The 26,710-nt window shown below is 31.8% G+C and overlaps 3 protein-coding genes across 3 annotated transcripts; 2 read left to right on the top strand and 1 right to left on the bottom strand.

The window, feature by feature from the left end:
• Nucleotides 1–1,060: 1,060 nt before the first annotated feature.
• Nucleotides 1,061–3,413, top strand: LOC123895760 (endoglucanase 16-like). Its single transcript, XM_045946250.1, has 6 exons — nt 1,061–1,270; nt 1,518–1,931; nt 2,041–2,118; nt 2,239–2,497; nt 2,578–2,762; nt 3,090–3,413. Exons 1-6 carry the CDS (start codon nt 1,061–1,063, stop codon nt 3,411–3,413), a joined length of 1,470 nt encoding a protein of 489 aa, XP_045802206.1.
• Nucleotides 3,414–9,733: 6,320 nt separating this feature from the next.
• On the top strand, nt 9,734–15,096 carry LOC123894253 (protein EARLY FLOWERING 3-like). The gene is made up of 4 exons (XM_045944197.1): nt 9,734–10,580; nt 11,043–11,866; nt 13,562–13,613; nt 13,736–15,096. Exons 1-4 carry the CDS (start codon nt 10,374–10,376, stop codon nt 14,732–14,734), a joined length of 2,082 nt encoding a protein of 693 aa, XP_045800153.1. The 5' UTR covers nt 9,734–10,373; the 3' UTR covers nt 14,735–15,096.
• Nucleotides 15,097–15,890: 794 nt separating this feature from the next.
• LOC123895759 lies at nt 15,891–25,191 on the bottom strand. The gene is made up of 15 exons (XM_045946249.1): nt 25,030–25,191; nt 24,676–24,762; nt 23,544–23,792; nt 23,078–23,239; nt 22,868–22,921; nt 22,629–22,772; nt 22,086–22,452; nt 18,332–18,357; nt 18,086–18,289; nt 17,779–17,865; nt 17,393–17,671; nt 17,141–17,302; nt 16,697–16,750; nt 16,454–16,600; nt 15,891–16,271 (listed from the first exon to the last, which is right to left on the bottom strand). Exons 1-15 carry the CDS (start codon nt 25,189–25,191, stop codon nt 15,891–15,893), a joined length of 2,565 nt encoding a protein of 854 aa, XP_045802205.1.
• Nucleotides 25,192–26,710: the final 1,519 nt, after the last annotated feature.

Below are 26,710 nucleotides of genomic sequence, written 5' to 3'. Positions count from 1 at the left end.
GTGACTTGGTTGAGTTGTGTCATAAAAGAAGGACATTGCATTATATAGCCTTGGAATCCTTTCTTTATAGTATAGTCGATAGTTGATTTATATTTATAACTGAATGATCGAGTACTAAGGAACGTGCTTCTGCATATTAACGGCTGAATATAATCAACGTCCATTAAATGTGAAATATTGGTTTGGTCTGACACAACAAAGTTGAAAAAGTGTAGAACTATGGAATTGCGGGCGATAATTATATTCTAAGAGCATGTTAAGAAACTTAATACATATAAAAATATTTGTCTTAAAAGTTGTGTATTTAATTTCTTAAAAGTCAAAATACTCCTTATTTCAATGTAAATTTTTTAATTTATGGTTTCTTTAACATGTGTCATGTTAGCGAGACCCAAAACAAAAAGGGGAGCAAATAAAATGATTTGTCTTGAAAAAACAAAATTTAAACTTTAAAAAGAAATTTTTTACATTTAGTTTCTTACATGTAGCGCCACTCCAACAAATTATTCGTAGTGCCACCGAGTTACTTGTTAGATTTGCATAAAAAAATGGGTCATGCTAACCGGTGCCCCCGTGGCACTGGTTAAGGAAACCAAAAAAGGAAATTTTAAAATTAAAAATAACATTTTTTAGATTTTCGAGGCGTTGACTGCACAAACTTCAATATGATATTACTACTGTTTAGCATTTTCCTAAAAAAATACACCTAATAAATTGCATAATAATTTATATGTACGGGCACAAATTTTTCCTCACAATTAATCATCCCTTAATTTGTTTCATCCTGTTTCGTTTCATTCCATCCTTAAACAAACTCTTAATTTTTCCACCTTCAAACAAAGCACAAAATAAAACCAAAAACCGAAATCAAAGAAGTTGTTACTACTCCTTGGTTCATTGCAAAACAATAAAAACAACTTTTCAACAATAAAAATAACCATTTAAGTTCTTTACATTTCTATATAAACTCTAATCACAAGTTGCATTTCACAAACACCCTCACCACCTTAATTTCTACCACTTTTCTTTATTGCAAGGTTTAATTTTATTGGGTAAATTCATGGATACTAAAAGAGTTTATTGGTCCATCATTATAACATGGCTTACATTGTTCCAAGGAATGTTACTTGTTAATGGTCAATTTAATTATAAGGAAGCTCTCACAAAATCTCTTATCTTCTTAGAGGCACAAAGATCGGGAAAACTCCCTCCCAATAACAGGGTCCCTTGGAGAGGAGATTCAGCACTCGACGATGGAAAACTCGTTAACGTATCTTTCTTTTTCTCAAAATTAAATCATTACTAGAAAGAAATTGAATTAACAACGTCAAATATAAAAAATGTCTCTAAATATTAGTGACACAAAAATTGAAGATGTATTTCATTTTTTCTGTCTCTAATATTTGCCGATAATTCAATTTTTTTATGAATATAATGATAAGTTACATAAAATAGAATAATTTTGTTTTATAATATAGAAAATGAATAATTTTAATATCTTTGATTTTATTGAACAGGTGGACCTATCTGGGGGATATTATGATGCAGGGGACAATGTAAAGTATGGTCTACCAATGGCATTTACGGTTACTACATTATCATGGGCTGCAATATTTTACAAAGCAGAATTTGAAGCAACAAAAGAGATTGGAAATATTCAAGATGCAATTAGATGGGGTACAGATTATTTTCTGAAAGCTAGTTCAAAAAGAAATAGATTATATGTTGAGGTAGGTGACCCAGTTGATGATCACAATTGTTGGGCTCCACCAGAAAAAATGAAGACAAAAAGATCAGTTAAAGTAATTGATAGTGGCACACCTGGTAGTGAGATTACTGCTGAAACTGCTGCTGCAATGGCTTCTTCTTCAATCGTTTTTAGACATGTCGATCATAAATATTCTCGCAATCTGCTCAACAAAGCCAAACTGGTATGAAATATTTGTACATTTTTTTGCTTATATATAATTTCATAGGAAGCATATTTTGTATACAGGAAAAATGATCATTTATAATCTTTAGTATTCACATTGTTGACAGCTTTTCGATATGGCAAAATCACATAAAGCAACCTATGATGGAGAATGTCCCTTTTACTGCTCCTATTCGGGCTATAATGTAAGTAATTACTCGATAATTAACTTTTTATAATTCACTAAGCTTTATTAATTAGTACTATTTGAGAATGAATTAATGTTGATATTGTAATAATTAATTGTAATTTTTACATGTTTGTAGGATGAGTTGATGTGGGCAGCAACATGGTTATACATGGCAACAAAGAAATCAATATACTTGAAATACATACAAGAAGAAGCAATTAGTGCCACCGTATCTGAATTCAGTTGGGATCTTAAATATGCTGGAGTTCAAGTTCTTCTCACCCAGTTACATTTTGAAGGAATAAAAGGTCTTGGAACATTCAAAGCACACGGCGAAAGTTACATATGTTCGGTCCTTCCTGATAGTCCTTACCATCAAATCAATTTATCTCCCGGTAAATACATGTACTTTTTTGCTTATATTTAATAGTAATTTTTACATGTATAATTAATATTTCTAAATATGATTATGCAGGTGGGTTTATTCATATGAGAGATGGAGCCAATACTCAATATGCCACTAGTACATCTTTCTTGTTCACTGTATATAGTGATTTGCTTGCCAAATATAAACAAAAAGTCAGATGTGGAATCAAAGAATTTGACTCAACCCATCTCCTTGATTTTGCCCGAAAACAAGTTAGTATAAACCTTATTGATGTAAAAAATAAAAATAGTCTTTAATAATGACAAAATTTGAAACAAATTTTAAATTTAATATGTCTAATTTTTTAAATTTGATCTTCTATTACAAAAGTATGATGTTGCAGTTGTACACAAATTGTTAAATTTAAATAATTTAAAAACAGAAAATTATATCTAAATCTATCTGTTTACAACTGTGACATTATATTGCACTCGCAAAGGATCCATGTTGCAAATATTTCAACAATTATTAGACTATAGTTTTTTTTTTTAACAACATTAGACTATAGTGAGTGAATGTCTATTCTAATATTGCATTGTAAAATTGGAACAAATTTATAGATGGATTACATATTGGGGAAAAATCCAGAAGGAAGATCATACATGGTAGGATTTGGCAAAAACCCACCAACACAAGCTCATCATAGAGGTGCTTCGGTGCCAAAGTTGACACCAAATGAAGTGATAGATTGTCCCACTAGCTTTGCAAAATGGCTTCAAAGAGATGCACCAAATCCAAATGAGCTAACTGGAGCCATTATGGGTGGACCTGACATCAATGACCATTTTAATGATAAACGTACGGATTCACCTAAGACTGAACCTTGCACTTATGTTAATTCTCTTGCAACCGGTGCTCTAGCTAAACTTGCTTCATTGAATTAAATTAACTTAGTTTCATATTAATGTTAATTACCCCAATGTTTTTTTTTACGGTGCTAATTACCCCCAATGTTGTTAATTTCAAATTTGTACTATAGTATATAGTAGTAGATTACATATGTTGATCAAGACCTGCTTTGAGTGTAGCTCGTGGTGTTTTTAGTAATTACTCCCCATATTTACCATTTAGTCGATACAAACTCACTAGCTATAAACTCGTTGATAGTAAGAGTTGACTTTATAATTTAAATTTCAGACATCAAATTTTTTTTTCTTTGAAACAAGACATCAATGATTATTAATGTCATTGTTATTAACAAATTTGGTGCATACATTTTATATATAATATTTTTATCAATTGGGCTATACTCATAAAAAATTATTTATAATAGAAATACATTTTAAATTCTCGTATACATAAAAAAATGTATATAATAAAAATATTAAAATATAGCATCATATCAAGAAACCGAGTATTTGCTTATCAAAAAAAAAAAAAAAAAAAAAAAAAAAAAACCGAGTATTTAAAAAAAAAAAAAAATCAAGAAACCGATTACTCTTTATTAAATTTTTTTAACAGAACTTTAGTTTTTTTTCCTTTCTTTCTACATTACACAATCCATATAATATTAAACTCAAAATTTGATTTAATTTATTTTGTACAATTTTTTTCACCACTAGTGTCCGGCGAATTGGAGTAAGTTCTGACATTAAGTGATTTTAGCCCCCTTCCGATCGTAGTTATGAGAAATCAAACTGTGGTCCTTCCTACCAAGTCCAATGTCACTGAACCAACTAACGATTGATTTTATACAAATCTCTTTTAATGACGTTTAACAAGCATGCCACCATAATGATAGGCAAATTCAACAACATATATCATGTTAACCATAATGACTCACTTTTTTTTTTTTTTTTGAAGAAAATGAACTTATAGCATTTCATTGATCAATAGGTGTTCAATACAATGTGGTATATCAACCAAAATACGGGGACTAGCTGCATATGTGGCCGCCTTAGCTAAACTATGAGCAACCTCATTGGCTTGTCGCCTAATAAACTCAACACTAGAGTTATTGTAATAATTAGAGAATAGCTGTTTACAATGTGAAATAATATCACCGAGCTCAGTAACATCACACTTATTTGAATGAAAACTATCCACCACTATCTTTGAGTCGAGCTCAAAATCAACTGGTCCTAAGTTTAACTCGTGAACCCAATTGAGAGCTGAAAGTAAACCGAGAGCTTCACCAAAACGAACATCACATAAAGGTGTAAATTGTTCATATTTAGCCAACACATAAGCGCCAAACTCATCTCGGATACAAACACCAATACCAACTCTATTGTTTAGAGATGAAAAGGAAGCATCAATGTTGCATTTCATCCGCCCGCTAGAAGGTTTTTTCCACCTACTCTCGTGTCGCACCTGCTGGTTCTTCACACCAGTCCTAGCTGTGTGCACAACCCGCCAATCATGTAGAGTAATATTTGCACGTGAAAAAACAAAATTTTGCGCGTCGGTAACATCATTCCAAATAATATTATTTCTTTGCTTCCAAATACTCCATATAACACACGCCAAAAGAGAAGCATCCTCCTCATTAATTTGCTGCAGCAGGTGAAATATCAATTCAGCAGCATCATACCCATTTTGCATTGCTGCTACTATTATTGGATAGAAGGTACACATACTCCACACATTCCTGCTACTTGGACAGTCAAAAAATATATGGTAACTATCTTCTTCGTGTTCGTTGCATAAAGGGTAAGTATCAATACAATTTACTCCTCTGCTACGAAGATTAACACGAGTTGGAATACATCGACGACATATGCGCCACAACAGATTTTTAACACGCGGAGGGACTTTAATTTTCCAGAGCAAAACCCAAGCACCGTTCACCTTTAAATGCGAAGTATCTAGTAATTCTTGAACACAAAGGCGATAAGCACTTCTAACAGAATACATACCATTTTTCTCCACACGCCAAATACGCATATCATCTACCACTGATTTATATAAAGGAGTGTCAAGAATTTTCGTTACACAGTTTGGCTCAAAAATTGATGTTATAAGGGGCATATTCCAACACTTCTCATCCTGAATAATGATATCAGCCACTGTAAGTCTAGCATCAAGAAGCACATTGGTTTGTTGAAGGCTCACAGCTGAAGCATCATATAACCAATTTTCGTTCAATAAAGGAATATCTTTACCACTTCCAATCCGCCAACGACTACCTGCTTTAAGAATGAATTTAGAATTGCAAATACTTCTCCAAACAAAACTAGGATTATGACCCACCTTAGAATCAAAGAAGTCACAATGAGGAAAATATCTAGCTTTGTAGATTTTGGAGATAAGTATATTCGGATTGGACATCACTCGCCATCCTTGCTTGCCCAACATAGCGAGATTGAATGCAGGGAGACTTTTAAAACCCATCCCACCATCACTTTTATGCATAGATAGTTTTTCCCACGACATCCAATGAATACCTTTATTACGAACACCTGAATGACCCCACCAGAAAGAATTCATCATTTTTTCAATTTCATCACAAAGCGAGGAAGGGATTGTAAAAATGCTCATGAAGTATGTCGGTATAGACTGAAGAACAGATTTGATGAGAACTTCACGCCCTGCCTTAGAAAGAGTTTTGCTACTCCAAGAGTTTATCTTCTTCCACACTCTATCTTTAATGAAGCTGAAAATAGATTTCTTACTACGTCCAATCATCGAAGGTAATCCTAGATATTTTCCAGTACCCAGGACAGCATGTACTCCAAGACACTTAAGAGTATAAAATTTAGTCACTAAACTATTTGGCCACAAAAAAAAAAAAAAGACTCTTTCATATAACTGAATTTTCCGAACCTATGGATCCGCTTAAAGTTGCCAGTATCCCACACATATTGACAAGGTTTAGACGATCAAACTTTTATCATTATCGCTATTAATATTTTTCTCATAATAAATAATAACATAAGTGAAATTAACCTTAGATATAAGTACAATTAATTACAGTGAAATCACTATCTACCGACTTCACAGAATACATTCCGAGCGTGATTGACTAGAGTGTGGAGACACCAAATTGATAGGATTGAACTCTCAACCAATGGGATGAGAGATGAGAGGCTTAGTTAATTTATCCATAATCCAATGGCATTTTTAACGTGTTATTTCTTTGTTAGATGCTCATTGGCTGCTCCCACTTCCTTTTGCCTCTTTATTGCCACAAAACAGAGTGACGATTTTATAGAATCTGCTTTATCTACCACTTTTCACATTTTGCCATTTTAATATCTAGTGCCATTTTGTTTGGAACTAAAGAGTAACCGTATCAAATCATTAAGTTTGATTTATTGGTGAAAAATTTGGATAATACGCATGAGATTCTAAGTTCAATACTTACCGTCAATATTGTAAAAAAAAAAAGAGTAACCGCATCGTGCCCATAAATTTTATTAAATTAGGAGGGACATGACATGACACTATATAACACGAGTTGAAGTTTGAATTTGAGATATTCTATTTATTTATTTTAAGTTAAGAGTATTTAGACATCAAGAGAAAGATCGACATTCAAATTATGTTGGTATTATAAAATTTCTCATTCTCTATATATAGCTCATAGATATATTAATAAAAAGAAGAAGAAAAAAATATATATACAAAGGGGACTAGGCCTTATCCCAAAGAAATTGTTCACACAAAAGTGTAACATAGTCCAAGACAGACGTGAATTTCATATATAGAAAATCTAAGCTCGTGTTTCCAAATTCCGATGAAACAACCTTTAATTAAACAATCGAACGTGGAACTCAAATTTAAAAATCTAAGGCCACGTTTTAGAAGCAACAATTAACCACTGTCTACCGAAACCGATACAACGCCATATAAAATAGGGGAACCCATACCTTCAACAACAACCATAAGCTACCGAAGCGACAAAACTGGTTAGGGCTACATCTTTGATGAAGAGGGTGACGCTCCAAAACTCCGAGGTTGTGCAACGAGAGACAAAAATGATGAAGGCTGTAAGACAGACGAGCGGTGCAATGTTGTGCAAAAAGTGCGGTGGGACGAAAAACAGAAGCAAAGAAACCCTACAACACTACAATTTGGAGATCTAGGGAAAGAGGGATGACGACACCGGAGAGAAGAGAACCTCACAAGATAAAATTAAAAATTAATTAATCTATTTAGTATAAAAAGATTTAGACTAAATGCATTAATATTCTTAGACAACATACATCGATGTATTGACTTATATTTTTTTTAAGCACAAAGAAAAAGTAGATTAAATAAAAATAAAAAAGATGTAAAAATTAAGGGCAAATAATTTGACACATCAAATCCACGTAAAAGTGTAGATTATGCAGATAGATAAATCAAGGTTTAATTAATAAAATGGTCCCTTAAAGATATTTTTGGTTTCAGATTGGTCCCTTAAAGAAAAAAAGGTCCAAATAGGTCCTTAAAGAAAAAAAAGTTCGAATAGGTCCCTTAAAGACATCTCCGTTAATCAGTTTGGTCCCTAAAAAGAGGTCTAAATAGGACCAAACTGATTAACGGATATGTCTTTAAGGGATCTATTCGGACCTTTTTTTCTTTAAGGGACCTATTTAGACATTTTTTTCTTTAAGGGACCAATATGAAACCAAAAATATCTTTAAGGGACCATTTTATTAATTAAGCCATAAATCAACATATATCTAATGCCAACAAATTAGCACCAATCATGAACCAAAACTTAAAAGTTTATCTTGGATTCCCCCTCAATTGTTATTTTGAAATAACAAATAATAAATCAAGGAAAATGCTAACTAGTGCCTCTGAGGCACTAGTTAAGGAGCTAAATAAGGTATGAATATATTGGAAATTGTGTAATCTACTTTTTATAAATATAAAAAAAATGCTATTTTCAATGCAAAAATTACTCCTTTTGGTATCCTTAACTAGTGCCCGGGGGCACTGGTTAGCATAACCCATAAATCAATTGGTATTATAATTGGAAAAAGAAGTAGTAATATTTTTTCTGGTAGGAAAAGTAGTAATATTTTTATTTGCCTCCTACAAGTAAATGTCAAAAACTAATTTGATTTTTTTTAGAGAATAAACTGGACTGTCAAAAAAAATATATTGCAAGAGATCAAAATGAACATCACTCATAATATTTCAGTCTAGAAAATACCTTAGGGTTTATTTTAATCGATCTAAAAGTATGAGCGGATTTAAATTCATGATCTATCATATGCAAAATCAATTTTCTCTCATATTCATACCCAATTTTTTATCACTAGCTAAAACGCTTGAAATTTATTTAAAAATTCTAACTCAACTAATAAAAATGTCAAAATTATATTAAATCAAATATTATAATCGAAGTTTGAAACTATCATTTCATTTTATGTTTTTATGAATTTTCAATAACTTACTATTTATTCTACTTATAAAAAAAAGGCAAATGCTAACATGTGCCCCAATGGCACATTTTAAGGTGCATTTAATTAACTAATATTTCATTTAATTTATTTCAAAAATAGTAATAATCAACTTTATTAATTAAAAAATATGATCCACTATATTTATTACCTATTTAAAAGAATTGGAAAGACAAAAATATTATATGCTGTCAAATTTGATTTATGATGATGTGCCTGATTATATGACCATAATTATATGATTCCAATTTTTGTTTTTGTTTGTTAACAATCAGGCTTATATGTACTCCTGGTAATACTTGATTTATACTAACTTGTGTTTTTTGTTTTTTCTCGGTGAACAAGACCGAATATTATAGTATTATGTTGTAATGGTAACGATTGTTAGTACAATTTTAGCTTTTAAATTGCTAATATGTTTTAGAATTTTATAATACTTACTAGTATAATTTAATTTTGTTTTCAACTTAAAAAAAAAGTTTGACTAAAAAAAAAAGCTTTGTAGCAAAAAACATATAGTTAATTATCATATTTGGCAAGTATCATATTTTGCCTATGCAATTTTTTTAAATGGGTAATAAATATAATGAACTATATCTTTTAATTAATAAAGTTGGTTATTGCTATTTTTAAAGTATGTTAAATGAGATATTAGTTAATTTAATACACCTTAAAATGTGCCCTAGGGCACATGTTAGCAGAACCCATAAAAAAACTTTCAAAATTATTTTAGAAGATCTTTCTAAGATCACAGTAGTAGTATTATAATGAAAAAGAAATTAGAAAGTGCTACTTTATTTATATTATAAAATAAAATCCTTCAAAAACAATCATTATAAAATAAAACAACCACCGTGATTGCAAGTACCATTAATGATAAACACAGTTAAATTATCTGAAAAGAAAACACAAAAGAGTAGATTAGGACAAGAAAATCCAGTTAAAAAACAATTTATTAGTGAAAAAAAAAGAAAAAAAGAACTTTTATTCTACTTCTATCCAAATGGGCCCCACAACCTTGCACTTTTCATTCATTCATCTGTTAGAAACAAAGATGACGATATTTTCAGCTTCTTTCTTCTCAACAAAAAGAATCTCTAATTTCTCTCCTTTCTTTTCTATCTTTCTCAATTTCATTTCGTTCCTCTTTTACCCTTCCAACATCACCCCTTTTTTTCGCCGAATTTATTGTTCTTTTGTTTAAACTAAGGTTGCGTATTAATTTTGATTTTTTTTTGATTGAATTACTGTAAGCAACCAAGATCGAGTGTAAATTTTATGTTTTTCTGATACCCAGTTGAGGAAAGTTTAGATTTGGTTAATTGGGTTGGTTAATTAATCATTAGTATAGATAAGTTTATGTGTTGTGTTGTGCCATAATCACTTGATTATTTGGAGCTTATTTCTAGATTATAAGCTGATTGTGCTGTGTTGTGTGATTGTGTGAGTGGAAAAAATTGATTTTTTTGTTGATTAGAGGATTGTTCCTTAGTTGTGTGATTAAGGATGAAAAGAGGGAATGATGATGATAAGGTGATGGGGCCATTATTCCCTAGATTACATGTCGGTGATACAGAGAAAGGAGGGCCTAGAGCACCACCTAGGAATAAAATGGCTCTCTATGAGCAATTTAGTATACCCTCTCAAAGGTTCAACTTGCCACCCCATCCAAATACTTCTACCAATACAGTTCCCCCTTCCTCTTCAAGTCAGGTAATTTTTGGAATATGTAGGGTTGCTTATCCTAATTATGTTATTTAGTTCCTTGTAGCAATAGAATAGTTTAATTTGGAAATTAGGCCTTGTTTGGATAAACAATTTAATTAATCACTTATCATGTAAGTGTTTGTTTGTTTGTGTATAAGCTATTTTTATATCAAAAGATAAAATAGAGTCCAACTGTTTTCATATAAGCTATAAGCTGTTTTTGTTTCATATAAGCCGTAAGCTATTTTCATAAACTATCTAGGAGGGCTTGTAGAAATAAGCTGCAAACAGCTTATAAACATGTCATAAACCGGTTTTATAAGCCGTCTCATACAGTCTGACAAGTGGTTATGCTAGTAGATAAACTCAAATAACTCAAACAGGGCCTTAGTGTGTGTTCTAGTTTTAAGGTTGTTCGAGAAATAGCTTTTTTTTTTGTTCCTGAATGTCTGGATTTATATATTGCAGGGGGCTGTCACTGATAGAAATTATGTCTTCCCTGGTCATTTAACTCCTGAAACACTTATTCGTCAGGCTGGAAAACATATTTCTCACCAATCAGAAGGGGGGAATTTGAACGCGTCGTTGGCACAGCTTGAGCAGAGAAAGAAGGCCGATGAAGATGACTTTAGGGTTCCTGTATATGTTCGTTCAAACATTGGTCAATCTAATGATAAGCTCACTTCTGCTGGCTCTAGGAATTTTGGTTTTTTTAAACCAGGGAGGATTGGTCGGGAAAGGGATCCAAAACAGTATGCCTCTCCACTTGTTAATACGGGGACAGACGTGAGAAATGAGATTGATGGTCCTCCGCAAGTAAGTCCAAATAAGGAGCAGTCGTTTACGTCTGCCAGAGACATATCAACTGGAGAACGTATTGACACCTTAGTAAGACAAGCCAAGGCGACTCCAAATCAAGAGTTTCAAGATCGTACTGTGTTTAAACTTAGCAGCTTACGTCAAGGTGATGGGGGCTCACGGCAAAACTGTCGAGCTGAGTCTCAATCCAATGGAACTGGACAAAGTGATGCTCTCCTTGAATCTAGAAGGGAGACAAACAAGAGTAACGGCCCGACAACAAACCACACTAGTCCAAATGAGGCTATGGATGGCACTAAATATCATGATACTGGGACTGTCAGTCCGATACAGAGAGGAAATTTAAACATAAATGACAACATTTCGAAGACCTCCAGGGTAGAAAATTTGTCAACCCTGAAAGTTTCTCCCGATGATGTTGTTGCCATAATAGGTCAAAAACATTTCTGGAAAGCCAGAAAAGAAATTGCCAAGTAAGTCTTACAGCTAGTCAGGTTCTTTTATGATTTTAAATAGGAATGTTTGAAAGGTAATCTGGTATATAAATTATTAATTAGTGAACTCTATTAATTGCATGGACATGAAGGTATCTTAAATGTTGAATTTTATGAATATTAGAATTTTGGCCAAAAACAAAAGCCTCAATTTGTTTTACAGGGAAATGCATGAAGATTTAGAATATAAAACGAAATTTTACTACTTTTGATGGAAGTTTGATATTCCACTGATTTGATTATCCTTATTTTGGTGGTTTGTTGGTATTTTCTCCTGCATCGTTTCTTATATTTTCAAGCATCTTTCATTAGCATGGGGTTGGGTCGGAAAATATGTAAGGACAATTCCCTTGGAGAGAAGAAATGTGAATTATATGGACAACTTCTATCTGACGGTGCCCTTTTTCTTTTCACCCTTTAAAGCATCTTTTATGCATCCTTAATTAAATACTAGGGATGTAGGTTGGATAGTTACATTTCAATCAAGGATTTGTATATGGCTTCGTAGAAAGGAAATTTTATAGTCCTGAGGTCCCTTCTAAATTGGTTTTTTATTTTTATTTATGTGTTCAAAGTCCTTACTAATTTTTTTTAATGGTGGGTACTGGTTACAACAGGGCGGTGAGCTTAATATATTATACTATGTCGGAGGGGTGCCATGTGACAGCAGATCATCTCATAGTTTACTGTCTTCTAGCAACTGAATTTTGGATGTATTGTATTCCTGTCTTGGTTTCCTCTTGCTTGGTTCTCCATGTCACCACTTGGGCATGCTTCCTTGCACTGCACCGAAGGACTTTAGTTAAGAAGGGGACCAAGTAATGCAGGATGACCCGGATGTACGGTAGGGACATTTGGACAGTGTATGAGAGCCCTCAATAGATGTTATGGTAGTTAGTGGACTTCTCTAACTTATATAGTGTCTCGGTTTTCTGTGTTTTGAATCATTTTGGGTAAGGGATTTTATTTTTTTTTATACTAAATAGTTACACTCATTAGCTAGTTGAGGTGTCCTGCTATGTATAGCTCCAACATAGTTCATACTTCATATCATTAATATTTGTGTGACTTTGACTTTTATGTGCTTTGGATAATCTTCTCATTTAGTGAAGCATTAAATTTAACTGTTTTTTTTAATCAAAGATTAAATGCTAGTTGAGGATATTTCATTCTACCTATTCGCTTTCCCCAGCCCCTGAAAAGAGCTTAACTACAAAGTTTCACAAAAATTCAGCGGGATTGATTCTGTTGTGCAGCTGATTGTTAATGTTTCCACCATTGGTTGTATTCCAAACGAAATTGTGCAAATATTCTTTGAATTATATGTGTTTTCTACTATGAGCCTGTTACCTACTGTGATTGAAGATCCTTTGAAATTTGTAGTTTGTGGTGTATTCATTGATGCTTCCAACATTATCATATCTAGCTTAAAATGCTTTATTTTCTAGTATTTTATTTTGATCGTATGCGTCTTAAGTCCTCTTTTGATACCTATGATATTTATGTAGATTGGAGAGTATTAACCTGTTGAACCAGTTACCTTCTGTGATTGAAGATCCTTCGATTTTTGTAGTTTGTTGTTTATAAATTGGTGCTTCCAACATTATATTTTTCAGTTTTCGATTGTCTATGTCTTAAGAATTTTCTTGATCTAACTTTTGTTCCTTTCTACAGTCAACAGAGAGTGTTTGCAGTACAAGTGTTTGAGTTGCATAGACTGATAAAGGTAAATTATCTTTGATACTGTTCACTGTTCAGTGGCTTGTGATGGTCCAAAATGGGGAATGTTCTTGCACACCCTTGAGAGTTGAGCCTTTCTGTAATGATTAATTCTTTTTGCTTAAGCAGGTCCAACAACTGATTGCTGGATCACCGGATCTATTGTTTGGAGATGCTGCTTTTCTGGGAAAGTCTATTCCAGATGGATCCACTCCTAAAAAACTTCCAATTGAATATGTTGTAAAAGCTCGGCTACAAAATCTTAAGCGCAAAGTTGATTCTGAAAAGATAGATCAAAACATGGAATGTTCTGCAGAGAATGCTGTTGGTAAAACATCTATTTCGTCAGTGAAAAATGGGAGCCACCTTTCTAGTTCCATGCCTTTTGCCGGAAATCCACACCAAGGAAATATGACTGCTGAAAATGGGATGGGTCCGTGGTGTTTCAATCAGTCAACTGGGCATCAGTGGCTAATTCCTGTGATGTCTCCTTCTGAAGGACTCGTCTACAAGCCATATCCCGGACCTGGATTTACAGGAACAAATTTGGGAGGATGTGGGCCCTTTGGATCTGCTCCTTCGGGTGGTGCTTTCATGAATCCTTCCTACGGAATCCCACCTCCACCAGAGACTCCTCCAGGCAGCCATCCTTATTTCCCTCCCTATGGCGGCATGCCATTTATGAAAGCAGCAGCTTCAGAGTCAGTTGTCGAACAGGTGAACCAGTTATCTGCAGGTGGGCAAAATCGTCATTTATCTGAAGTGGAAGCCGATTGTAGCAAACATAATCAAAGCTCAGGCAACTTACCAGTTCAGAGAAATGGAGCAACATCAAATGTCATGTATCGTCAGAGATCCAAGGAGTTTGATTTGCAGATGAGTACAGCAAGTAGTCCTAGCGAAATGGCACAAGAAATGAGCACGGGACAAGTTGCTGAAGGAAGAGATGCACTTCCTCTTTTCCCTATGGTTCCAGCAGAACCAGAGGCAGTATCTCATTCTCTTGAAACAGGACAACAAACTCGAGTTATCAAAGTGGTGCCCCATAACCGAAGATCTGCAACTGAATCAGCTGCTAGAATCTTCCAATCAATTCAAGAAGAGAGAAAACAGTATGACATACTCTAGTGGTGTTTATTGGTGTGGAGGATCCATTCAAGTGTATGTCGCTAGTTCCTGTACTTTCTGCAGGTGTAGCATCATGTAACGGTATACGATATATATAGATATGTAGATATGTCTGGCATATCAACATTGGTCAAAACATAATATTGTTGTATCACTGTCCTCTTAAGTACTAGTACGTTTTGCCACAGGAATTGAATCACCCGAAAGAGTGTTACCTGGCTTGAAAACTAGTGATTGTTATCTGTGTTAGGTTAAACTCTAGTTCTAGTTTATTATTTAAATTTTATTGCAAGGCAAATTCTATACCTTACACAATTTCATAGCTTATGAGGGGTCTTAATATGAAGAGACAATTAGTTGCATTGTGTTAGTTTTTCTAGCATGTTAGTTAATGGCCGAGTCAGCGATTAATGTGCAGTTACTGTCTGATCATGAATTAGTTGCTGATGTTAGAACTGTGTTTTTTTTAACTGAATGTTATAATTGTGTTAGAACTATCACATTATATTGAACAACAACATGCAGTTTCTAGTTCAATGAAAATCTACATTCTTCTGCGCCAAATTTTTCAGTTTTCTCTATTATTTACACAAATATTTTCAACGCGTCTGATCCTCACTCAACTCAAGTCATATACTTCCTAGAAAGATTTTTCCGAAACTCACATGCTTGTTATGGCGTTATCGTTGTTCATAAGTTCTCAAAAGAAGATGCATATTATGTGGTGCTAATCAATTTCTATATGTTACCATCAACTATACAGTCACATATTTCTGCAATCTCCATATCTATTTCAACTTGGTGTGCATTTTGTTTATCTGAATTTCTTCACAGCATGTCAAGAATCACTCAATAAACACGTCTTTTGCATCAACATGTTATCCTCTCGTCAATCTTGAGTGTCGCATTTATTCTCCATCTAACACGACTCTTTTAAATACGGTTTAATAAATTGTACTTTTCCCTTCTCGTTTCATTTTCTTCCGTCAGATCCATAATTATATTGCTTAAATGAGCAAATTTTACCAGCAACTCAGATCCACGGTGAATGATTTAATAAGGAAAAAGAAGTGAAATTGCAAGATGGAGAAACATAAATACATGTATCTTTATTTTTTCATCAAACACATTAACATCCAATATACAAATATATGGTTCAAGGACAATAAGGAGGATTTCGTCCAGGACCTCCAAAATAGAATATAGGATCTTTTCCATATGGAGCATCATTGAGGGCACCGTAACAATAGGGCTCTCTAGTATAGGTACTTACAAATTGTGGATACTTAAGCATTTGTGAATTATCTTTAATTCTCACATTACTCACGTAGCATGCATGGCCAAATCGGTTATTTGCTTCGTCTCCGCTACCCATTTGTGTTCCGGTGTGAGGTGGCTTTGTTTTCACGGCATGACTAAACACTTGTCCACCCCATTGAACAAATTTTGCAGTACCTAAGTTAGGGATTAACTCGGCCGGCCAATAACCTACCGCAATGCTATTCTTCACTTTAAGCCACCACTTTCCATCGTCATCCTAAATGATACCGACAAATTAACAAATATTTTGAACATTAGCGAAATGATAAAGTCCTATTCGAAGACAATGTTAACCTAACTCTTTCATTTTACTTGAAACAATGAAACTACCAAATGTTGAACGATTAAGATAGTGAATAAAAATATGTGAATAAGAACAGACGTGTGTGTTATAATTACCCGAAATATTCCATAGTTGAGTTCATATTGTTGACCAGAAGGAATTGAAATAGGTCCTATGGTACCACCAAGCACTATATTCTTGTTTGTTTGTACAAAACCATGGCAAGTAAGATCAAAGCAGCCTGTTGACATGTATGCATCTCTCTACACCACAATATATAGAAACCTAAAATCAATGTTTATGTCTCTTTAGATTTGCGGTTATAAAAAGGAAAATTACTCCAATAAATAAAAACTTACAGTCCAATAGATAAATAAACGGGTATTGTGGTCACCATACAACTTTGGATTAACCTATAACCATAACATACATAAAGCATTAGCAATATGGATTCAGATTTATATCATCATGCATGCATTAATCGTGTATATAACTAAGAAAAAAATTAGGGGTCCCTTGCGATACTCTGTTACAATAAGTTAGTCTATTTAGTCAAACTTCAGTTTAAATCGTCCACGTGGTTAACATAGTCACATACGTGGATAACTTATAATAGGGCGCCATATGAAATTTTTAGAGAGAATTACCTCAAAATTTGACAGAAAAATGAAATTATGGTAAAATCAATAACGTCAGGGATCAACATTAAAATTTTAAATATAAAGGACCAACTTAAAATTTAAAATAAACGTAAAAGACAAAACATGTTATTAAATTTAATTTGAAGTGAGGTTATAACTAACCGTCCATCCTGTTTCGATGCTTTCAAAATTACCGCCATTGGCAGCCTTAAGCCACATTTGAGCAGTAGTAAAATCTTCTGGTTTATCAACCTTTGGATTCCACACGTTAATATTTGCTTCTGCCCCTATAAAATTGAAGCCATATGCTATAAGATGTGCATCCTGCATGATCACACCATCATATCCGTTAATAAGTAATACAATATTAATCATATAATCATGCATTTATAACTAATATTTCTTATGATGTACCGAGCGATCTTTCAGATCAACTATATCATCGGTATTGTTGAGGTTGTGCAAATTATGGTTTGTGATGTTTGTTGAATTCAAAAAAATTTCGGGGGGTTTTTGTCCAAAGCGATCAAGTGAAGCCACTCTCATTAGGTCTTCTTTTCGAATTCTCCGGATAGGAATAGTTTCTTCCGGACAACTTCCACTTTTCTGCCATATCTGGAATACATCACTACTTGCGTTGAAAACATCTTTTGTGCTTGAGCTTTGTGATTCAAGATGAAAATTGGGCATCATCTGCATAATTTGTTAGTTAAAGAAAAATGAAAATATAAGTACTTATCATATTGAATAATCATTTTAGAGTGTCTTAATTCGATATCTAGCCAAAATTAATCACGCACCTGAATAGTGTGATTTTTTAAGGCAGGATGGTCAAAAGCTGGTTGTTTGTAGATTTTGACGCAATCAATAATATCTCCATCTTCACTCTGCAAGAAAAATAATTTCAAATTTTGTATTCAAACACAACAATTTTAAGTATTTAATTCATATGCACAAACACCGTAATTTTTTTTAATATACACTTTAAATCGTTCATATACGTTATTGATCGTAAAAAAAAAGTTTGACAAAGGAAAAAACTTTTCTAATACTTATAAAAAATAATAATACTTATAATTGGGATGGAGGAGTTATCTAATTGCAAACCTGAATGGATTTAACTGCAGGCTTGTTTAAGAGTTTCAATTTAGTTTCAATTTCTCTTTCTAAAGAAGATGATGATGATCTTGCTTCAACTTTCAATACTAGTAAAGTGCACAAGTCAAACAACACCCAAAGCAACAACATTGCAACCTTGTATTTTACCATTCCACCTTGATATCTTGATCCTTTCATTTCTCCTTCAATAGACTACTTGTAGACATTCAAGATAAATAACACACATATTTATACAAGATATCGATGTCGCGGTAAAAGAACTATAAAAAAAAATGCATTATTAATAAGTCACTAGATTTAATTTAGCGATAAAGGGTTTGCATAGTTTGAATGGGGTCTATATACTCCATTGTAAAAAAAAAAAGAGATCATTATTAATTTTTTTTTGGCATTATTAATGTGAAATGTATGTTTTATACTGACTTTGTCATTAAGTCAACCAATAAACTTTGTTTTTTTTTTTTTTTGAATCAAAACTTTGTTGTTTTTTTAGACAAATAAACTTTGTTATTTTGACATGATTTTTTATGGTATCTTTTTCTTAAACTCCTTTTGATATATATATTTTTTTTTATGATCAAATCATTTCTTTTAATTTGAAACTTGTGCTTTTTACTTTTCAAATATTAAATTTTTTATACTCATACGTAGAAAAGGGACAATATCAATGGTCATCGAAGTAATATTTGACTTTTTGTGTGACAAATTATGTTACTAATTAACGTCTTTAATGTTTTGGTCAAATATCAATGTCTTTATTTATCTGTGGAAAATCCTTCAGTACTGTTGACTTAATCATGAAAGTAAGCAATTATTTTTTGGTCAATATGAAAAGCAATTTAATACGCAATCTTTTCAAATATGCACATTCTTAAATTTTTTTTATTGCAATTGTCATATTTACAACAAAAAATTATCCAAAAGAAAATCACAATTGTACCCTCAAACTCAATTTATTATTCTCCGTTTTACATTTATAATAATAAAAATACATCAATAATTATTAAAATAAATAATTTAGTAAAATTATTCCTTCATTTAATTTTTTCTTAATACTAAGAAATATAGTACTCTGTCCGTCCCAAATTATAAGGGAAAAAAGTCATTTTTTGTCTCAAATTATAAGGAAAAAACACAAACATTTATCTTTTCAAGATTTCTTTTTGCTTATTCTCATGAAATTAAATGCAAACTGCATTTAATTTACTCTCTCTCTTATCTTTTCCATAACCAATAAAAACTGTTTTTACATCTTCTCATGCAACTATTTTTAAGAAAAATACAAAGAAACATATTTCAAATTTTTATGTTTTGGTTTTTTTAGGCTTAACTACACATTTGGTCCCTTACGTTTATTTTAGGTTTCAATTTGGTCTCTTACGTTTAAAAAGTATCAATTTGGTCTCTTACGTTTATTTTAGGTTTTAAGTTAGTCCTTTCCGTCAATTTTGTCACATGTGGCAGCCAATTTGCATATGTGAACAGACACGTGGCACTTGGAGACACTGACAAGTGTACTGTTCAAACGGTGTTAGTGACAAAACTAACGGAAATGACTAACTTGAAACCTAAAATAAATGTAAGAGACCAAATTAATACTTTTTAAACGTAAGGAACCAAATTGAAATCTAAAATAAACGTAAGGGACCAAATGTGTAGTTAAGGTTTTTTTTTAAGAGCAGTGCTAAATGGAACGACAAGTTCCTTGCACGACATCTGCACGACGCCATTAAAACACACTAAATTTCCTTTTATAATTGTTAATTAATTTTTTATTTTTTAATTGCAATCGAAAATCTCGCACTTCTCCTTTTACTTTCACAACACTAAATACACTGTAGCTGCTGGAGATTGAGATCTACTACCACTTCTACAAGCTACAACAGTTCCAAACAACACTGCTCATCACTCTCATCTAAACAATTTTTCTATCCCTATCGTTGTCCTCTCCGTTGTTGCCACCGGCGTTGTTGTTTCAGATGTCATGTTCTGTTCTGTTCTGAGTGTTCTTGGTTTGTAGTACTAGGTAGCTATGTTTGTTACTGGAACAAAACAAGAACAAAAGATTGTTGTTTGTGGAATTGGTTTTGTGATTGATTTATGGGCGATGGAACAAAAGGTTTGGGAAATAAGTTAAGGATTTGTTTGGTGTTGAGTGGCGTGGAACCATATTATTTTTTTTATTTTGTTTGTAAATTGATTAAATTAAGGAACAGGAAGCACAAGAAGAGGAGGGAGGTTTTAGAAGATAAATGAGAGGATAGAGAGAAGACGGTTGGTGGAGAATTAAGTAATAAATGAGACGTTTTAGTAAAATAGAATTTTAGATTGAATCCACGTGTTTGTCGTCGGATTTGCACGAGCGCACTGTCGTGCATCTTAGCATTTCCCTTTTTTTAATAAGTGTGCTTATTATTTTTTTCTCTCATAATTTGGGACGGAGGGAGTAGTATTTCGTACGATGCCACCGACATTCCGGTTCCACGCCTTTGGTGGCGGTGGGCACCATGTTGTGCTTCTTATGTCCCTTATTTTTTGGCTTCCACATGCGCACAATATATCGTTTTTATAAACCACATAGATTGTGTTCCACCCTTTTGTTACTGTTGAAAAAATTGATTTACTTTACTTTGGGGTCGAGAAATCTCCTAAGTAGAAGATAAGAAGAAAATATTAATTTCTCATTTTTATTAATAATTGCATAAGTCAATACAATATTATGGTCCCATTTAGATTGAGTTAATTTTGAGCTTATGCGAAACAATATATCGATTTTATAAACCACATAGATTGTGTTCCACCCTTTTGTTACTGTTGAAAAAATTGATTTACTTTACTTTGGGGTCGAGAAATCTCCTAAGTAGAAGAAAAGAAGAAAATATTAATTTCTCATTTTTATTAATAATTGCATATGTCAATACAATATTATGGTCTCATTTGGATTGAGTTAATTTTGAACTTATCCGAAACAACTTATACAAATAAATAAGTTTTATGTATATATATACTATTATTATTTCAAGATAGTTTATGAGAAAACTGCTTATAAAGTTACCAGTTTTGTTAGTGAAAATTTAGAAATTAACATAAAACTTTATTTATTTTGCATAAATTATTTTTATAAACTAAAAAATAAGTCAAATCCAAACGACCCCTATATAGGGATCTCCTCACTAATTGCTAACTAAATAATATTCACTACTTCATTCTATTATGAGTTTGACACCTAGTTGAGTCTCTATGATCATAACACCTTTCAACCAATATCCTAATCTGTCTACTTTGTCATTTAACCAATATCCTAATCTCAATTTAACCAAATAAAACAATTCCTCCCAATCTATCTACTTTGTCATTTTCAAATACTGCCAGATTTTTTTGATGCCACAGGGTCCAAAAGTTAGCATATATAGCAATCAGCAAAGACTCATGCATAAGCATAAGTGCTTTTGGAATCAAGTGCCGTTAATGCCCAGTCAAACAACTGTTTGGGTTGTAAACATAATCAACCCTATCCAAAAAAAAAAATTAGTTTTTTAGACACTCTTTAAAAATTCTATTTAAATACATCCAATTAAACAATATAATACTTTTTATAAAGAAATTTTGACTTTTTAAATTTATTCAATAATTAATGTATTTTATTTATATTATAGACCAATTCCATTACTTATTCAATGAACTTAAAAAATTGACTGTTTCTTATAAAAATGATTGAATATATATGATATAAGTATAAAATTACCAGTCATTTAACAGTTGTATATATAAACCCCTTACCAGTTAGATGCGACTAATATATTTTTTTTTGTAAATGATAAATAGTTTAACAAGAAGTAAAATTTCAAGATTGGATTAGAGACATATAAATACATACATATCAAACAAATTTTAGCATCAAATGTACAAAATATATAACCATATAATATGTATGTATTATGTATTATTACTTAATAATAATAATTTACATATATGTGAGTTCAAGGACAATAAGGAGGCTTTCTTCCTTCACCTCCAAAATAGAATATAGGGTCTTGTCCATATGGAGCATGATTGTAGGCATTATAACAAAAGGGCTCTGCAGCATGTGTGTTTATAAATTGTGGATACTTAAGCATTTGTGAATTATCTTTAATTCTCACAGTACTCATGTAACATGCTCCTCCAAATAGAGCATGTGCTTCTTCTCCACTACCCATTTGTGTTCCTGTGTGAGGAGGCTTTGTTTTCACTGAATAACTAAACACTTGTCCACCCCATTGAACCATTGTTGCACTTTGTCCTAAAAACTCTTTTGGCCAATAACCTACGGCTATGTTATGCTTTATTTTAAGCCACCAATTTCCATCATTATCCTAAATCAAGCCAAAAGAGAAATTGAAGTTAAAAAATTATTTCGTGTGTTTGTGCGCACGCGCTTCTGTTTATTATTATACTAGTGTTAGTGTCTGTTGTCTCCAACGGAGAAAAGTGCATGCAAATAATAAAATAAATATTTTCATATAAAATAAACATATATAATTTTTATTACCGAATATATTCCATAATTGAGTTCATATTGTTGACGATATGATGAAATAGGTCCTAAGGCACCACCAAGTCCTACAGCCTTGTTTGTTTGAACAAAACCAGAACAAGTAATATCAAAACAACCAGTTGATTTATATGTATCTTTCTGCATCACAATTAAGAAACCAAAAATCAATATTGATAAAAATAAGTATAAGATTTGAAAAGACAAAAAAAAAAAGGCAAATCTTTCAAACTTACAGTCCAATAGATGAATAAACGAGTGTTGCCGTCACCATACAATTTGGGATTAACCTAAACCATACCATATATATATAGAACTTTAGCCATGTGTACTCATATGTATAATACTCCAAATATATAGTTCTTAGGGAGTATATAACATATAAACAAGTAGGAAAAAATAAGTGTGTATGATTAAATGGAATTTGAAGTAGAGTGATGACTTACCATCCAACCAGCTTCAACGGTTTCAAAATTGTCAGCACTGTCAGACTTAAGCCATATTTGAGCAGTTGTGAAATCTTCTGGTTTTTCAACCTTTGGATTCCATATATTAATATTTGCTTCTGCGCCTAAGAAATTGAATCCATATGTCAAAAGATATGCATCCTACACAAATCACACCACCATATCAATTCATATATGAATAATATAAGTGAAAAAATATGCCGACTAACTATATGTATTCTATCATATCATCTCACTTTACTCTACTTTAATGACACATGACATGGAAGAATAAACCATTTTAATTAAATGTTAGTGAAAAATTCATCTACACCGACAAAACATATCTATTAAACTCGTAATATAAATCATGTATACATATTTATATAATGCAATAAAATTAGTTTTTAAAAAAGATATAAATTGTGTGTGAACATGCATGTATATAACTAACTATAAAATGTACCGAACGATCTTTCAGATCCACGAAACCATTAGTGGTGTATGTTGAATTCACAAATGATGCCTGGGGTTTTTGTCCGAAGCGGTCAAGTGAAGCAGCTCTTAGCAAGTCCTCTTTTCGAATTCTTCGGATAGGAACAGTTCCTTCCGGACAACTTCCACTTTTTTGCCATGTTTGAAATACATCAGAACTTGCATTGAAAACTTCTTCTGTCCTTGAGTTTTCGAACTCAAGAAGAAAATCAGGTATTTCCTGTACAATTATTTAGTCAAAGAATGATGAGAATATAATAATAATAATAATAATAATAATAATTATTAAGTTAATTGATTCTAATTTTTTAAATTGGATTTATAGCATCATCTTTCAAGTTATTGCAATTCCTCAACACAAGTCTAACATTTTGTAGAATATAGATCTTTGAATTATTGAACTTCCATTAAATATATGATTGGTTGTTGATATAGGTCTTTTTCAAGCCTCTATTTCTCCCAGGAAAATAAATTAGGGTCACGCCCTGAGAAGTGAGAACATAAGTTAAGGAGCTAAAAAAAATTAAGGACAATTTTTTATTGAAAATATAAAGTTGTAAACTTTTAAGATATCGCTTCTTTTAAATTTTTAAAATACTTCTATATACCTTGTGTCTTAAGCTTAGTAAAAAAAAAAACTTTTGACTTAAAGGCATGATCAGTTTAGCATTTTTCAATAAATAATTCATTATTTGTTCAACTTAATTATACTATTTGTCCTATATCATTTACTCAAAATTTATTTTTGTCCTTTTTATTTATTTATATATTTTTAAGTGGTGAATAATAGTATTTCCATTAATATTCAACTCTTATATAGATCATAAATTTGATTATTGTTAAAAAAGACTAACGTTCATTACTTAAAAAAGATAAAGGACTAAAATGATTCAATGAAAATAAAGAACCAAAACATGTTTTTGAGTAAAAGGTAAATGATAAATAATATGATTAAGCGTATTTGTTTTGTGTTCGATTATAGAGTTTAGACAGACTTTTATTTGTTACAAAAAAATGTGTTGGTTCTTGAATCGATTTGTTTAGCATTACACCCTATTAGTAACATAGAATCTACCTAGTAATATTAGTAGTTAAAAACATACCTGAATAGTGTGATTTTTTAAAGCAGGATGGTCGAAAGCTGGTTGCTTGTAGATGTCAACGCAGTCAAAAATATCTCCATCTTCACTCTACAGAAAAACTACAATCTCAAAATTTGTATATTCAAACACAATATAACTCAAAATCCATACAAAACTTACTTTTTAGTTCAATATTTTATATAAAGATATTTTCACCAAAGATAAAAAGCTAATGAAATAGTATTGTATAAATATGTCATGAGTAAGATTTAATTTTCACACATGAAATTTCAAATGAGTTACTTTTAATTCATGTTTTATAAGATTCAATATTAATTACTATAATTGGGTTGGGGGAGTTATGGAATTGCATACCTTAATGGATTTCACTGCAGGCTTGTTTAAGAGCTTTAATTTAGCTTCAATTTCTTTTTCTAATAAAACTGAAGATGTTCTTGCTTCAATTTTTAATACTAGTATGGTACACAAGGCTAAGAACACCCAAAGGAACAACGTTGCCCCCTTGAATTTCCCCATTCCACCTTCACAATTTGCTCCTTTCAATAGTTCAATAGAACAAACATTTATACTAAATGTTTGCCCGGAAAAAGGGACTGTATTAATGGATGTTATTAATGTCTTTTAACTTTCCTTTGACTGTATATTAATCTCATCTAACTTTCCTTTGACAAATGAGTTTATTCTATCCGATCCCTATTATATAAATAACTTTGACTTTGATATAAAAAAAAACTTTGACTTATGTATTTGGTACATACTCCTCCGGTCACAATTATAAGCAAAAAATCACTTTTTAGGTTATTCAAAAACTGATATATATCTGACATATAATATGAACATGATATATTAGTTTTTCAATAAATTTAAAAAATAGTTTTTTTATTTATAATAGTGACCGTAATATGAACCAGATACAACGTTTTTTCAATCCAACAAAAAAGTTAATTTTGCTTATAAGAGTGATTAATGCGAGTAATTATTTATTGCAAAAAATGAGTGTTACCTAAGAAGATAATGTTATTTGCACATAACTTTTTGACACAATACACCACTTTTCCTACGTACATACACCATCTTCCAACACCGATCACCACCATCATCTTCCTCGTGCATCTATCTCGCTCGTCGCGTCTCTCTCCATCACCGGCCGCCGCCGCCATCTTTCGGTGACGATGACAAAAAACAAAGAGAGAATGAAGGACGCGGGCGGACGGGGAGTGAGGTCCCATTGGAAGAGAGATGCAGATCATTAGTGAGATGGTAAGAAAGAGAGATGTTGATTCATCTAAAAATTTGTTGGGAGTCTTACATTTGGGGACAATAATTGCTCTAAAAAAGAAAAAAATCCTACGATTAGATACAAAAGGATAGTTTTTTTCATGATGAATAATTTTCTATTTTTTATGATGATATAAATACGAAATTACCTTCGGGGCCCGTTTGGTGCGCAAGATAGGATAGTGACAGGATATGATATACAACAGGATAGTGATAGGATATGATATCAGCAGGATAACAGTTATCCTCAGTTATCCTATCATGTGTTTGGTGCACACAGGATAACAAACATGATAACTATTATATCATATTTTTAATGCATACTTGTTCATACCAAAATGATAAGATACATAACATATTTAAATGGCAAAATTACCCTTGTAAAACAATTGTTATTTTTTTAAAATTATATTGTAATACTTTGAATTTTATAAATAAAAATATAAATAAGTAATCAAATATCTTTAAATTTTAAATACAAATCATGAGAAAATAAACAAATTAAGTTTTTTATATGAATCATGATCAAATAAATAACTCAATTATATATGTTAAATAAGCTAAATAAATATATGATATATCTCATATGTAAATAATAAAACTATCATTGCAAAAGAATTATATTTAAGTTGTTATTAAATTTAAATTAATATTCCTATTTTACAATTTTTTAATAATTATTTTACTTTAAAATATTGTAATTTTAGGAGAATTTTGATTTTTTTAGATTATATAAATTATAAAATTACCCTTGTGA

Source organism: Trifolium pratense, linkage group LG7, assembly GCF_020283565.1.
Source record: "Trifolium pratense cultivar HEN17-A07 linkage group LG7, ARS_RC_1.1, whole genome shotgun sequence".
NCBI classification, from domain to species: domain Eukaryota; kingdom Viridiplantae; phylum Streptophyta; class Magnoliopsida; order Fabales; family Fabaceae; genus Trifolium; species Trifolium pratense.
The sequence above is the reverse complement of the archived record's forward strand: the minus strand, read 5'-3'. Positions and strand labels throughout refer to the sequence as shown.